At 44.8% G+C, this 17,097-nt stretch overlaps 1 protein-coding gene across 1 annotated transcript; it reads right to left on the bottom strand.

Moving 5' to 3' along the window:
- Positions 1-1,461: 1,461 nt before the first annotated feature.
- On the bottom strand, positions 1,462-15,489 carry LOC120528213 (zinc finger and SCAN domain-containing protein 31-like). Its single transcript, XM_039752312.1, has 3 exons — positions 15,390-15,489; positions 10,903-11,405; positions 1,462-2,805 (listed from the first exon to the last, which is right to left on the bottom strand). Exons 2-3 carry the CDS (start codon positions 11,285-11,287, stop codon positions 2,120-2,122), a joined length of 1,071 nt encoding a protein of 356 aa, XP_039608246.1. The 5' UTR covers positions 11,288-11,405; positions 15,390-15,489; the 3' UTR covers positions 1,462-2,119.
- Between the last annotated feature and the right edge of the window lie 1,608 nt (positions 15,490-17,097).

The following is a 17,097-nucleotide window of genomic DNA, read 5'->3' as shown; positions in this document are numbered from 1 at the left end:
GTTCTACCAAAGAATGGTTAAAGAAGAATAAAGTGAATGTTCTGGAATGGCCAAGTCAAAGTCTTGACCTTAATCCAATTAAATGTTCGTGGAAGGACCTGTAATGAGCAGTTCATGTGTAAGGAAACCCACCAACATCCCAGAGTTGAAGCTGTTCTGTACGGAGGAATGGGCGAAAATTCATCCAAGCCGGTGTGCAGGAATGAGCAAAAGTTACCAGAAACGTTTAGTCGCAGTTATTGGTGCAAAGGGGGGACACGCCAGATACTGAAAGAAAAGGTTCACATACTTTTGCCATCACAAATATGTAATATTCGTTCATTTTCCTCAATAAATGACCAAGTATAATATTTTTTGTCTCATTTGTTTAACTGATTTCTCTTTATCTACTTTTAGGACTTGAGTGAAAATCTGATGATGTTTTAGGTCATATTTATGCAGAAATCTAGAAAATTCTAAAGGGTTCACAAACTTTCAAGCACAACTGTATCTATTTGAATTTGGAAAATGTACCTTTGTTTGAAAAACGATTCTTTTTCTCTGTGACCTTGTAAAATCTGTATGCAAGACTCCTAGAAGTGTGTAAACGATGGCTCTCATGCTCAACTTAGAGGGAACATTGACCTACAGGCAGAACAAAAAAAACCCTAACCCCAAACCTTTCTCGTATACTCAGATATGGAGATGGATATTTGAGGAGTAAAGCCGCAAGACAAGGATTATATTTTTATATCATGTACATTAAAGAACCATCAGCAACAAATCAAATCAAATTAATAATATATTGAACAGTTATTATAAATGTCAAGTTGAATAAATCAGACTCTGCAGCTGCATAAATAAATAAAAAAATAATAATAAAAAAAAAGAGTATGTGTTACAGTAAAGTACCACTTCCGTTTAGTGGAAATAGCCCAAAAGTTGATCGAAATCTACATACTTGTATGCAAAATTTTGTTGACCTAAGTGAACACGAACTCAAGTTGCTGTGTTTACACACACACATGCATAATTGTTCGCCGTGTTTCTACACACACACACACACACACACACACACACAATTCCAAAAATGGTATTTTCGGACTCAGGGAGGTCTAAAACATCGAGATTCATCAAACTCTTAAAATGGAATTTTGGAGGATTTCAATACTTTCCCTATACTATGCATACAAGAAAGTCAGGGAGGTCTAAAACATGGAGATTCATCAAAATCTCGACATCTGATTTCTGGACAATTAGAATACTTTCCCTAGTATTCATACACTAGAAAGTAAAAAAAAAAAGGGGATTGACAGAAGGAGACAGGCAGAGTGTGGAGCGGTCAGTAGCAGTAGATCAGGAGGAGCCGGCCACCCATCACAAGGGGTATGAAGGTGTGCAAATGTCACAAAATTAAAACATAAAGACCAGAGTTACGAAAGCAATGAGGGGAGACGGACAATGATAAAATTCTCAAGGCTGTCAAGAAACATAAACACAATAACCAAACAGCCCTGACAAGAAATACTAACAGGAGTGAAATCTGAACAAAGGAGGACATCTTAGGAGTCACAAAGAGAAGACGAGAAGCAAACCTATGGCACCGAAACCAGCGAGTCTCTTAAATAGTCCACAGGACCACGGGGGGTGGTTGGTCACATACAGTATGTGAAGACAAAAAGAGGACAAACGTGTGGTTAAGAGACCTTAGGTTGGCATCAGTCACCTTCTCTTGTTTGGGAGTCGATTTCACTTTCCAGTCAATTGTTGCATATAAGCAGCAGTACTTGTCCTCCTCTTTATCTGTGTCCAGTCCTCAAAATTTCTTGCTGAAGTGGAGCTTTTCCATCACAGTGTGTCCAGCAACACTATCCATTTGGAGTGACACCACAATGGAGGTTGTTCTTCATCTTCATCTTCCACCATTATTTACCCTAGTGCAGACACCAGGGTTGGACGAGTTTTAATCCTGGGTTACATGTGGCCAATACACAACTTTTTTGGGTCCGTAACAATAAGAGTAGCTTTGCCCGATGGGATCTGGTATATATCTTGTACAACAAAGCCCACCATGTAAAGCGTGCCCATCAAAACGTGACAAGTCTGGAGAATTACATTTCACCTCCACTGTACTCCCTCCTCACGGCTTCTCTCCTGCATGAACTCGTCTGTGTTTCTGAAGAGAGGAACTGTAAGAGAATTGTGTGCCACACTCAAAACAGCAGTAACGCTTCTCTCCGGTGTGAATGCGCGTGTGCCGCTGGAGATTGCCACTAGCGGCGAATCGTTTGCCACATTCAGAACAGCCATACGGCTTTTCTCCAGTGTGTGTTCTTTTGTGGTTCAGAAGGCTGCTGATTTGTGAGAATCGTTTGCCACATTCTGAACAACAGTGAGGCTTCTCTCCGGTGTGAGTTCTCAAGTGGTTCTGAAAATTGGTTAAAAATGAAAATTCTTTTCCACACTCAGAACAGCAATAGGGTTTGTTTCCAGTGTGAATTTTGGAAAGGCCGTCGAGATTGTCACGTTCGGAACAGGCATTTGGCTGCTGTCTTGTGTGAATCGATTTATCTTTAAAACTTTTCCCACTGATATACAAGGCCTCTTGGTCTGTGCTATTCTCTTGTTTTGGATCAATGCTGATGGCTTCTACACGCTGTGGTTTGGCATCGGGAAGCGAACTACACTGCAAAAAGGCTGCTGTCAAATCCTCCGATCCTCTTGTTGATTTCTCCATCTTCTGCCTGCCCTGCTTCTGCTGCAGTCTGCACTGAGGAGGGGTCGGAGCAATGGATGGGGGGGAGAAGCTGAAGTTATCCTGCCAATCTGCAATAATACAAACAGTTTAGTGTTTTGCTTTTTTGTTAAAATAAATTATTATAAAAGATGTTTCACGTTTTGATGTTGTTGCCTCAACCCCTCAGTACCATTTCCTGGGGTGCAATTTATAAAACTTGTGAATACACAAAGAGAGGCTCAATATGTTCCTATGAAGCTTGCCACATCAAATTATGAAAAGAAATCTGATGGAAGAACATGCAAATATTTCCATCAACCCTGACCCTAACGGACAGAGCGTTACCGAGAACCTGGGAAATGGCGACACCCCTGATAAAGCGTGGAATTGCAGCCAAATCAGCGGTTCTCAAACTTACTTGTGTGGCGGACCCTTTAAAAACATTGTTCGATGGCTTGCGGACCCTTTTATTAAAAAATTATTTCAAGAAAATTAGGGGCACCAAATACTTTGCACAAGGGTGCCACATAGCATTTTTTGACAAACAACTATCTATTCAGAAAATATTACGTACATCTCAGTTATTCAAGTTAAAATTTGAATGGGATGGATGCATTGCGCTCTTATTTGCTTCTAAAATATACGAAAACTGTTCGCGAGTGTTTTGATTCTATGAAAGAATCGATAATTTTTGATTATGATAAAAATAATAAGGGCTGGTTTGTGCCGAGCGATAACGGTGGGAAAACAATGCAGTGGCAGCGAATAATGGAGCAGCGGATTAGTGGTCGGGTCTAGGTTAACGACGGAGCTCAGTCACTTACTTCCCCTCGGATGGTAAAGGTTAATAGTTATAAAAATATAAATAGTATAAATATACAATCATTTCTCACGGTCCCACCGAAACCTAGGGGACCGCAGACCCCAGTTTGAGCAAAATGAAGACTCGCACGCACAATAAATCACATCACTAAGCCATTAGTAGATTGCGCTGGATGTGACAAACGTATCAAGCCTTCGAGAGTGATGAATATGATGTACAGGGGGCATGCAAACGCTTGGGCCCCCTTGCTTAACACGTGAGCAGAAGATAAGCTGATCACCACAAGACATCAAGTTCAAGATGACGCATTTCTTTTCAGCACGTTAGGCAAGATTTGTTGTTTTTGTTTTGTACCGTGCACAAGTTTGGGCCCCCCTCACCAAGGTATCGGAGGTCTCAGATGACTTTACCCAAGGTGGTCTCAGACCTTCATTAGCTCATCAGGACTATCGTTAGGAAACCCCCAATGATGCAAATGTCAAAGCTGTAGAAATTCTCAGACCCCCTCACACCTTCTGCCAACAATCAGCAACCGTGGGCTCCTCTAAGCAACTGCCCGGCAACCTGAGATTATAAAACAATGGAGGCTCACAAAGCAGGAGGAGGAGGTGACAAGAAGACGGGAAAGCGTTTGAAGAAAGGTGGAGGTCTGACGGAACTGCTCGTTGGATTGCTAGAAAGGCAGATCAAGACCCCCGTTTGACGGCAGAAGCCCGTCAGGAAGATCTGGCCAACTTTGGAGTGGTGGTCCACTGTTCCACAAAGAGGACCCTCATGGTGGAGTCAGCAGAGGAAAACTTTGCCGCATCATCAGCACCTGAAGTAAACAAGCCTGATGCATTTTGGGAACATATGGACTCATGAAGTCACAATGGAACTTCATGGCCTCAATACATACAATATATAAACCCTTGACACATATTTTTAGGACGTCACTGAGCAGTGGAGAGATTCCAAAGGACTGGAAAATGACAAATATCATCCCATTATATAAAAAGGGTGACAGGGCAGATCAGAGCAACTACAGGCCAGTAAGCGTAATACGCATCGGAAATGAATGGAAGGAATTATTAAGGATAAGATTGAGCAACACATGGCAAGGACAGGAGTTTACTGAACAGTCAGGATGGGGTCAGAAGAGGGAGGTCGTGTTTTACTAACATGTTGGAATTTTATGAGGAGGCAACAAAAGGATACGACCAGAGAGGAGCAGATGAGATTATTGATCTGGACTTTCAGAAAGGATTTGATAAGGTGCCACATAAGAGGTTGGGCATCAAGTTAAAAGAAGATGTTGTTAGATGGGTGCAGAATTGGCTCAGACACAGGAAGCAGAAGGTGATGGTGTGAGGAACCTCATCAGAACTGGCCAATGTTAAGAGTGGTGACCAGCAGGGGGCAGTGTGGAACCGCTGCTATTTTTAATATCTATGAATGATTTAGATAGGAATATAAGTAACAAGCTGGTTGAGTTTGCAGATGATGCCAAGATAGGTGGATTAGCAGATAATTTGGAATCCGTTATATCATCACAGAAGGACTTGGATAGCATACAGGCTTGGGCAGATGAAATGTACTGTCCGTAAATGTAAAGAATTACAAATAGGAAGTAAAAATGTGAAGTTTGAATACATGATGGGCGGTCGGAAAATCGAGAGTCCACCTTATGAGAAGGATTTAGGAGTCGTAGTGGACTCTGAGATATCGACTTCCGGACAGTGTTCAGAAGCCATTAAGAAGACTACCAGAATGTCAGGTTATATAGCGCCTTGATGTGTGGAGTGCAAGTCACAGGAGGTTCTGCTCAACCTTTATAACTCACTGGTGAGATCTCATCTGGAGTCCTGTGTGCAGTTTTGGTCTCCAGACTACAAAAAGGACATAGCAGCACAAGAGAAGGTCCAGAGAAGAGCGACTAGGCTGATTCAGGGGCTAGATTAAAAGAGCCGAGCCTTTACAGTTTAAGTGTAAGAAGATTAAGAGGTGACATGAGTGAAGTGTTTGAAATTATGAAGGGAATTATTACAGTGGATCGAGACTTGTATTTTAAAATGAGCTCATCAAGAACACGGGGACACAGTTGGAAACTTGTGAAGGGTAAATTTCGCACAAATATTAGGAGGTTTTTCTTTACACAAAGAACGATAGACACTTGGAATAAGAGACCAAATAGTGTGGTAGACAGTAAGACGTTAGGGACTTTCAAAACTGGACTTGATGTTTTCTTGGAGGAAATAAGTGGATAGGACTGGGGAGCTTTGTTGGGCTGAATGGCCTGTTCTCGTCTAGATTGTTCTAATGTTCTGATGTGCAAAAGGTAGGTTTTGGAGACAAAAGGGGGGCCGAATTCCAGAAAAAGAACACGTCTGCAGCTATGAAGCATGGCGGTGGATCAATCCGGCTGTGGGCTTGTGTGCCAGTCAGTGGCACTGGAGGGGACACGTCATCGGGATTGGGAAGAATGGAGTCAAATAAATAGCAGCAAATTCTGCAAGGAAACATTGCGCCATCAGTTAGTGCAGCGGTTCCCAAACTCGGTCTTGGCTGGGGACCCCTCTTGTGGCTGCAGGTTTTTGTTCCAACCAACTTTCATTTTTTTTATTGGACTCTTTGCCTAATTAAGTGAGTGATTGTTTGCCAGTTTCTGTGTTTTGGCATCAATGTAGAAATCACAAGGTAAGTTTTATTATTAAAATGTACTAAGCAGTTACAGTGGGTATAGAAAAGAATCCCCCCCCCCTTTGAAATATTCCCATTTTTTAGTTTTACAGCCTTAAATGAAGACACACAAACTAATATTTCTTCCCAGGTTTACTTACTCAATGCACCCTCTAACATCCAAGTGAAAGAAATCACAGCTCCAATTCAGAAGAATTATAACAAATCAAAACACAAGACCTACTGAGATGAAAAAAGGACCACCCGCTAAACTCAATCAGGTGTCAGTGCCCACCATTCCCATTGCAGACCCTGGTCACTGACTGTGCTCGATAGTAATGAGTGTGATTAATGAAGATGTTCCTGGTCCATTCATTCCCTTGCTTGGTAGAGCAACTGACAGCAAACACCTGACTATGAGTGGCAAGCGACTTTCAAAAGATCTCAGGGACAGAGTGGTGGACAGACATAAGGCAGGCAGGAGATGGAGACCAAAACATCTCAAAGGCTTCATCAATCCCAATTAGCCTAGTAAAGTCCATCGTAAAGAAGTGTTTGGTACTACTAGGACCCTCCCAACTGGATGGAAGAGCAAGGAGGACACTGGTAAGAGAGGCTACGGAGAGGCCACTGTAAAGGAGTGACATGATTTGATGGTCATTAATGGTGTGCCTGTGACAACAACTTCACAAGTGCTCCACCATGGTGGCTTGTTCAGGAGGGTCGCACTTCTCAAGAAAGGCTCGTTTGAGCTTTGACAGGATGCACCTTGAAGATTCTGATGCCAAGTGTAAAAAAGATCTTCTGGTCAGAGGAGACCAAAATCAAACTATTTGGCCTCAACACCAAACGGTCCACCAATGCAGCTCACCATCCACAACACACCATACCTACAGTAAAGCATGGAGGGGGCAGCATCCTGTTGTGGGCTCTCGTTAGGGTAGAAGGAGAAATGGAGGGGGCAAAGTACCATTAAAGTCTAGAGGAAAACCTGCTACCCTCTGGAAGAAAGTTGAAGATGTGCAGAATGTTCACCTTTCAACACGACGACGACACGAAGCACACAGCAAAATGGACCACACAGTGGCTGACGGACACAAAAGTGAATGTCCTGGTGTTGGCATTCAGAGCCCAGACCTAAATCACACTGAAAATCTGTGGAGAGATCTGAAGATAGCAGACCACCAACGCTCACCAACCAATGTGAGTGAACTTGAACAGTTCAACTGTAAAGAAGAGTGGGGGGCAAATATTGAGGGGGCTCAATCTAGGAGTGCAAAGCTGATAAAGAAGAATCAACAGACTCAAGGCTGGCATTAAAGCAAAAGGGGGGTCAACAAAATGACGTGAGGGGGGTCCTTTATTCATCTCAGTAGGTCTTGTGTTTGATTTGTTATCATTCTTCTGAACTGGAGTTGTGATTTCTTTCACTTGGATGTTAGAGGGTGCATTGAGTAAGTAAAGCTGGGAAGAAATATTAGTTTGTGTGTTTACATTTAAGGCTGTAAAGCAAAACAAAATGGGAATATTTCAAAGGGGGGGGTTTCTTTTATACCCACTGTATATGGGAATGTTTTTTTTTTCTTTTTCTTTAAGTCATTACCAGTATATTCAACCCCATTTTGATTCTTCTTTTCCAGTTGTCCTGGTTATTTAATTGATGATTTACTAACTAGCGAGGCTGACACTGAACTCATCGCTGCCTTCATCACCCCGGGTGTCTGCTGTGCTGGTCACTCTTAGGGTTAAATGAAGGGAGCAAACAACACAGGAAAACAATAGGAAAATGACAAAAGAGAGGTAAGCATTCATAGCTTTAGAAAGAAAAAAAAACAAAAAAAATTATATATATATATATATATATATATATATATATATATATATATATATATATATATATATATATATATATATATTTCTAAATGTCTTCTAAATGTAAAAACCATACTGTGTTGTTTTACCGAATGCAGAATAAGAGAAGAGTAAAAGAGAGCAGCTGATGAAATGAGATCAGTTGTTATCGATCATTACCAACCGATTGTGAACCTGATGGGAACAAAAACCTGCAACCACGAGGGGGTCCCCCAAGAACGAGTCTGGGAACCGACTGTATTAGAAAGTTACAAGAAAATGATGTGAAACCCACCTCACAATCAACAATGGAAAACCTCAAGAGGCGCAAGCTGACCCTCACAACCGCCCGCATTATAGGGGGGGTCAAGATCTAATAATGCAATTTTCATTACGCTATAACTTATTACATTTATTACACAGAAAATCACCCGAACAATCCCGGACCATCGAGAAGTGCGAACTGACGACATGAAGAATCATCTTCGTGCCGAACTGGAATCGTCCCCGCATAAATCAAAGTCATCCAGACGATCTGGATCTGCATAATTGGATCTGGACCACCCTGTACACATCATTGACAATCTGTGGAGATTTCAGAAGAGCAGGGCGGGCAAGACGGCCCAAGGGTCTCACAGAATTAGAAGCCTGGGTGGGTGGCAAGACCCCCAAGTAAGAACTCAAAGACCACAAAAAGCATTTAGAAGCTGTGATTCTCGCCAAAGGGGGTCTTAAAAGGACTGACCATGTTGGGGGCCTAAACTTTCAGTTTTTTTGGTATTTTGTACTTGTGAATGGTGGAAATAAAAATGTCCTCTTGGTTCAAATATTCAACAAACGTGTCCACCTTGATGATCACCTGCTGCTCACTTCACTATTCACTTAAGGCAAGGGGGCCTAAACTTTTGCATGCCACTGTACTGGTAGTTTTGAATTGCCATTTCAATGCCGTGCATTTGCACCGAGTGACTTTTTCAGAGAGTGCAGGCAGGGTGGAGATGGTGGAGAAGAGTGTCAGGAGTGACTTGTGACAGACGGGTATCAGCAAGAGTCAAAGGGAAGGTCTACAGGACGGTAGTGAGACCAGCTGCGTTATATGGGCTGGAGACGGTGGCACAGGAGACAGAGCTGGAGGTGGTGGAGATAAAGATGTTACATTGGGGGTGACGAGGACGGACAGAATTAGAAATGAGGACATTAGAGGGTCAGGTCAAAGTCAGAGAGGCAAGATTGCGTTGGTTTGGATATGTGCAGTGGAGAGATGATGGGTATATTGGGAGAAGGATGCCAAGGATAGAGCTGACAGGTAAGAGGAGAAGAGGAAGGCCTAAGAGAAGGTTTATGGGTGTGGTGAGAAAGGACATGCAGGTGATGGGTGTGACAGAGCAAGATGGATGTCACAGGCAGCATAACGTTCTCCACGGCTCCTCCAGACCCTTTCACGTCTGTCACATGCGCTCAGGGTGAACCTGCTCTTATCTGTGAAAAGCACAGGGCGCCCGCCAGTGGTGGACCTGACAATTCTGGTATTCTCTGACAAATGCCAATCGACCTCCACGGTGCCCACTAGAGGACGTCGGGCCCTCAGGCCACCCTCATGAAGTCCGTTTCTGATTGTTTGGTCAGAGACATTCACACCAGTGGCCTGCCTGCCTGCCTGCGAGCTGGAGGTCATTTTGTAGGCTCTGCCAGTGCTCATCCTGTTCCTCCTCACCCAAAGGAGCAGATAGTGGTGGTGGGTTAAGGACCTTCTATGAGGGGCCCTGTCCAGCTCTCCCGGACTAACTGCCTGTCTGTCTCCTGGAATCTCCTCCATACCCTTGAGACTGTGCTGACCCAGCAGACCTTCTGGCAATGCCATGTATTGATGTGCCCGCCATCCTGGAGAAGTTGGACTACCTGTGCCACCAAACTCTGTAGGATCCAGGTATGGCCTCATGCTACCAGTAGTGACACGGACCATAGCCAAATGCAAAATGAGTGACAAAACAGACAAGGAGGGACAAATGTCCGTGGCCTCCCTCCACCTGTTAACCCATTCATTCCTGTTTAGGGGGTCGTCTCATTGTTGCCCCTCTAGTGCACCAAAGCAGCTGAAACTGATGAACAAGCCCCTCTGCTACTTAACTGACCAGATCATTAGCCCACTGGTGTCACTCACTTGATGCTATCCTTGCGTTTCGTTTCTTTGAGCAGGATTGTTTGTTAGTCTAAAATCTGTGGAGGGCTAAGAAAGCGAGTTTGAAAGAATTCACCTGAAGTATATGCAGATGTCCGACTTCAACTTTCTAGAATACTCAGCATAAGGCCAGGGCCGTGTTTTACAAATACACTTGCAGAGCCAATGTCTGTCTGTGTGCGGATTCGATTCCGTGGACCCTCGCGCCACAGACAAGTCACTAGACCTGAAGGATGCTGGTCAACAGCATGAAGAAATGAAGCGTTCTGACAAAAATAATTTCAGTACATTAAGCTTCACAGACAGAAAGATCTTGGGATTTGTTTTTGTGTGAATATGACCCGTAATTGGAGCACAATTGATAGAATATAAATGTCTAATATGACACGCCTGTTCATTTCATTTCACATAGCATTGGTGATTTCTTGCTGCTAGGAGGACACCTTTACGTGGGAAAGTCACGTACCGGACACTGTCAGTTTTTTATTGTGTTTACACAAACGTTTCCAGTTTACTAAATTTGATGGCCTGCTGTTGTTAGTCACCACGTACTTGAGAACTTGCTCTTTATTTATAAACCTCACCCTCCTTTCCAAATTCTAAAAAAACATCAAGGGAAGCACCTTGAATTTGTAAAATGTATCACTTTCTTTCACATTTAATCACATTACTTACTCTTACACGACTGCTGCTCTTCTGCTTCTCTCCTGTGTCCTTCATTGATTTTCTCCTCAAACTCCGATAACTCGGATTTCACTTCCAGTTGCCCCGTATCGGTGACCCAATACTGTAAGCTGGGTTGAGATTCTTCAAAGATCTCTGGTTTGAAAACATTCCCGGTTTCAAGGTTTTGAGGTTCAGCACTCACTGGGAAATCTTCCAGATCCTCCACTTTAACTTCAGCGTGCCCCCCTTTGCACTCCTCCTCTTTGAAAACTGAAATTCTTCCTTCGCAATCCTCTGACTTCACCCACAGTTCCTCTGGTGCACCCCACTCACAGTCCTCTTGCTTAACACGTGGCAGTTTTTCATCCGCACCATCCTCTTTGGCTGAAGCCATGTTCTGTGTCAAACTCTTCTCTTCCCATCGAGTGTCTCCTCTTCTCGTCCAGGAATCACATTGGACACCTCCACTGCATGACCATGAAAAACTGGGAAGGGGTCTCCCTTTTTTTAGTCTGTAAAAATAAAAATGGATATTATTTCATGATGTCACCAAAAAATAAGCCCTGCTGTGGGATTTGTTCCTGCCTTGCTCCCTGTGTTGGCTAGGATTGGCGCCAGCAGACCCCTGTGACCCTGTGTTAGGGTATAAAAGGTTAGAAAATGACTGGCTGACCAAAAAATAATTTCAGCACATTTCAGGGTTAACTTACAAACAGCAAAAGCTACCAGGCCAAGGTTTACGTGAGATACCTGAAATGCTCCATGTGAACCTAAGATCCATCCATCCATCCATTTTCCAACCTGCTGAATCTGAACACAGGGTCACGGGGGTCTGCTGGAGCCAATCCCAGTCAACACAGGGCACAAGGCAGGAACCAATCCTGGGCAGGGTGCCAACCCACCGCAGGATGAACCTAAGATGCTCTCTGCAAATGTGGAGTGTGAGTCGACTTGACAGGAAGACAAAGTCCAGCTGAACAATACAAAGCAAAGAACAATGAAAGGGAAGAAAGTTGTAAAACGTCAGGCTTTCCATTTTTGTGCACATTGTTCCTATTTAACTGCATGTGTGCGAGAGACGAGTAAACTCTTGAATCACTTCATACAGGCAGCACAAGTCTCCTCAGATCTACTCAAAATTCCAAGTTTTTTCGTAGGCTCTGGTAATTCTAGCGTTAATGACCTCTTGGGCACGGCCATCAGCAGCGTGTCTGTCTGCGCAGAGAGTGTCGACCTCATCGAAAGGTTTACTTACCATTCACGTGACTCTTCCTATGAAGTCGGTAGACGGATTGGGAAAGCATGGGGGGGGTCATGAGGTCACTGGGAAGGGGGGTGAGTTGCTCCTGATATCTCAGCAAAAAGGACAGTCTGTATAGAGTCCTGGCACCCCGTTTGTGAGACATGGACGCTATCCAGTGACCTGAGATGAAGACCGGACCCCTGTGTCTCTTCAGAGAGTCCTTGGGTCCCGCTGGTTTGACTTTGTGTTGCTCACGGAGTCCCCAATGAGGCACATGACCTGCAGTGTGAGGGAGCGTCAGTTACGGCACTACGGCCATGTGGCGCAATTACCCGAGGATGATCCGGATCAGCAGACCCGAGTGGCTGGACCAGGCAGATAGAGGGTCATTTCTAGAGAATGCGTCTGGACCGCATGTCTGCCTGGGGGTTGCCAACTGGCATCCTGAGCCGTTTCGTTGTGTGGTGGGTGCAGCGAAGTGCTGTACCAGTGCAGGCTCCCCAACCTTGCTTTATTAGAAATTCTGGACTTGATCTTAACAAAGATGTAGTCTGCATTGTGATGGGTAGATATGACAACTTAATCGGCAGTAAGACTAACAGAGACGCTGAAGAGGAAGCGTTTAACACAAACGTCTTCAAGTGCTGCTATGTCTTTCTTACAGTGCGGTGACCAGACTTAAACATTCCAGATATGTTCTCACTATATAGTCCAAGCATAACGTCACTTGATTTATATTCGACAGTTCTTTACGAGCGAACCTAACATTTTATTAGCCTTTTTGAACTGTTTCCGCACATTGCCTAGACAAGGTAAGCATTGTGTCAAGATAAACTTTGCTTTCTCCGCATCTTCAGAAGGTCCATTTCCAATTCTGTGTTTTTCATCACCATTCTGAGGTTTTTCTATTTTTTTCCCCCCTTACCTCCCTGGAAGCTCTAAACTGGTTGGTGATGGCCGAGTGGGTTTCTGTGACAGATTGGCGCCCCCCCTCCAGGACTGCTTTCCACCTTGTGCCCCATGAGGCCTGTGTCTGCCGGATCTCATAATGGAGGGATGGCTAGCAGTCCATAAAGCAATGGCCGTGCTGTATGAATACCCACCATGTTACTGGATCACCTCAGTGTCATCTCTAACTTGTTTAAGATGAACTCCTCGTGCTTCTTCTCTTCCAATACACCTTTCTACTTCCTGTCCTTTGGATGTTTGAGTGGTTTTGGGACTCTTTCTAAAGTTGAAATAAATTGTGGATACTGGAGGATAAAAACAGTTCATGCATACAATGGAGGGTCTGATCGTCTGGGCTTGTGAGGGTCCTGATAAAAACCAAAGAGCCAAGTCTTTAATGACCTCTTGGGCACGGCCATCAGCAGGGTGTCTGTCTGCGGAGAGAGTGTCGACCTCGTCGAGAGGTTTGCTTACCATTCAGGTGTCTGGGGACTCTTCCTATGAATTCCGTAGATGGATTTGGAGAGTTCATGAGGTCGCTGGAAAGGGGTGTGTGGCGCTCCCGATATCTCAGCAAAAGGAAGAAGGCCCAAGCCTTTAGCGTCCTGGTACCCCCTGTTTGTGAGACGTGGATGCTATCCGGTGACCTGAGATGAAGACCGGACCCCTGTGTCTCTTCAGAGAGTCCTTGGGTCCCGCTGGTTTGACTTTGTGTTGCCAATGAGGCACATGACCTGCATCGTGAGGGTGCGTCAGTTACGGCAATACAGCCATGTGGCGCGATTACCCGAGGACGATCCGGATCAGGGAACCCAAGTGGCTGGACCAGGCAGATAGAGGGTCATTTCTAGAGAATGGGACTGGAGCGCGTGTCTGCCTGGGGGTTGCCACCTGGCATCCCAAGCCGTTTCGTCGTGTGGTGGGTGCGGCGAAGTGCTGCACCAGTGCAGGCTCCCTAACCTGACCTGATTTGTGCTTTACTAGAAATTCTCCTTTTTTTTTTTTGCTCCGTTTTCACACTGACCGTGTAACTCACCATTCATACGATATCAGAATTATATTCAAATCCCGTCGATTTTTTTAGCGCATGCGTGCGTGTGCTCCGTTTCTAAACGTCCCTTAAGTTGCACACATTTTAAGCTGCCACGGGTAAGGAATGTTGACAAAAAAAAAAGGCCGTGGGTAGGAGCCGCACCTTTAATACGCGAGCATAACGTCCAAATCACCTTGTGGGTTTCACGTGACGTTCAGCTAAGTGCTTGACCTTTGCCTCTCTGCCTTACGTCTGTTATCTTCTGCAAACCAATGTAACCGACCTGTCAAAATTTGTCGCTTAAAAAAAAAAAAAAATGAACATGAGACACATTTCCATCTTCATTGCGGAGCATTTAAAAGGATTGTTAGGAGGTCTGCGCGTGTGTTGTGAGGTTTCTGAGACCCCCCGAACACCCCCAGCTGCGCGGAGCGCCGACACTATCAACGCAGGCAGGGATTGCAAGTCCGTCGCCAAGGCAACCGCAGGTTCGCAGCCTCCCTGCGTAACGCGCCGGTCGGCCGCTGATTAATGGGGGGAAACGTTCTAAGCCGGCCACTGAGCTGGCACCGTTACTGCTGTGTGTATTGGAGTGGTACTTAACACAACCGGACTATAAAAAAAAAAAAAATATATCAGAATAAAGCTGTTCAAGTACTGAAGTCCTTTCTGCAGTCATGGGCGATCCGCTTTAACAGACAAGTCGAGCTGCTTTAGGCGCCCCCGTTTTGAGATCCAGCATTACAGGGCCGCTATTTAAATAATTTGTGCTATTTTATTATTATTTTTTTATTTTAATGTGACAGCCACGCGCCCCTCCACTCTCTTAGCTAACACCGAGACCCCAGTTTAAGCCCCATTGTATTAATCCGGTCCTGTCCGTATGTCCACATTTCATTTCCTCCCGCACTCTATTCGTATTGTAAACGTTATTTCATTTAAAAAAATGTGAAATTCTCTGATTTTTGTTGATTCCCCCGCACACCGAACTCGACCTGAATAACGAGCCGGGACGGGACGAGCGAGCGGCTTACACGGCAAGACTGCAGACTCGGCCAGCGTGCATCAAAGCTGCCTTGTGCGGACTACCACGACTCACTCCCTCCCTGCCCTGCTCTCTTTCTCCTTTTTCATCTCCTCTCTCTTGGCATTCACCGCCTAAAACGTGGAACTCATTTTCCTGTCTCCTCGACATTCTCGATCCTCTTTCCTCTCCTCTCCTCTAACTCTAGCCAGTATTCTGTCCAACCCGCTCGATGCTCTCGTTCTTACCGACACTCCTCCTCTTCACCGCTCTTTCTCTCTTTTCGTTCTTCGCGTTTGTCTCTGAAAGTGCACACGCGTGTCTCATAGGGAAGTCCTTGACGCTTGCCGGCGGAATTAAGCAAAGAAGAGAAACAAAACGAGTCATCAAACCGCGACTTAAAGGAAAGCGATTAGAAAAATGGCACTGATTGGGTAAACACTGCCATCTACTGGACGGAGGGATAATTATTGATTTACGTTTCGATTCAAGTAGTCAGTCATTTTCTAAACCGGGGGTTTCTTTTCCATCCCGCCTTCTGTTTTTAATTTGACTCATGGACTAATTAGCTGAACTGTTATTTCCCAGTTTCTATTTTTGGGAACAATATAGTAATTAGAAAAATAAGTTTGATAAAAAAAAAAAAAAATGTACTAAGCAGTTATATGGGAATGATGCTTTTCTTCTTCTTTTTAACAATATTTTTGTCAGAGCTGGCTCTTGCTATATGTTGACTATGTCGATGTATAATATTTAGGAAGGGCGGCAAGGTGGCGCAGTGGGTAGCACTGCTGCCGTCGCTTCCCGAGTCCTCCCTGCATGGAGTTTGCATGTTCTCCCCGTATCTGCGTGGGTTTCCTCCCACAGTCCAAAGACATGCAGGTTAGGTGCATTGGTGATCCTAAATTGTCCCTACTATGTGCTTGGTGTGTGTGTGTGTCCTGCGGTGGGCTGGCGCCCTGCCCGGTGTTTGTTTCCTGCCTTGCGCCCTGTGTTGGCTGGGATTGGCTCCAGCAGACCCCTGTGACCGTGTAGTTAGGATATATGGGATGACTTTACCTTTTTATCAGTATACTGCTGCTGGATTATGTGAATTTCCCCTTGGGATTAATAAAGTATCTATCTATCTATGGATGGATATATTTAGGAAGTATAACATTACCTGGGGCGGCACGGTGGCGCAGTGGTAGCGCTGCTGCCTCGCAGTACAGAGACAGAAATGTCTGCTATTACACAATGAGAGCAGCAACAAGCCATGGAATTAAAGAACGAGTTTAATTAACAAGAAGATTCAACGCCTAAATGAAGCAACTGGTTTAGAGCTTGAGGCCCTGGCTTAGTTGGCTCACTCACCTCACATTTAATTTCTGTTTGGGTGCCATTTCAGGAAAGAAACAAAGCAATTCACAGGAAGAAAAAAGAAGTTCTGGGGTACAAATTTTTAAAAATTAGTCAAAAAAATAAAAGGAAAAGAGTTAGAATGAAATCCTGCAGCCCTCTAGGACTGCAGTTTGAGACCACTGGATTCAGAGACCCCGCACTTAGCTTGTGTTACCGTACGCAGCAAGAGTCCTTTGACATCCACAACCCATTGTCATTTCACAAATCTCTTACCATCTGTTCCTGTTTATTTACTGCATGGAGCCCGCCATGGATCTACTGTCACACACGTGCGCATGGGAGGCAGCTAAAGGGCTCGGGTAAGGACAGTTCTGAGACATACCAGCACGTGGCAGAGTGCACTGACTCTTTTTAATCCTTGCCTGCAGGCCATTCCCGGGAGATTCCGCCTGGCTCTTCTGACGTCACTTCCAGGACTGAGCCTATCGAAGGAGACCTTGCCGGCTCCGGCCCCTGTGATGTCACATCCGGGCTCGAACCAATGGCTGAAGACCTCAATGAGCCCGACCCCTATGATCTCAAAACCTCCTCCTTTTCCCTATGCCCTCCGTGCTG

This window comes from Polypterus senegalus, chromosome 4 (genome assembly GCF_016835505.1).
Source record: "Polypterus senegalus isolate Bchr_013 chromosome 4, ASM1683550v1, whole genome shotgun sequence".
Classification (NCBI taxonomy): Eukaryota; Metazoa; Chordata; class Cladistia; order Polypteriformes; family Polypteridae; genus Polypterus; species Polypterus senegalus.
This window is presented reverse-complemented; position numbering and strand designations above follow the sequence as displayed.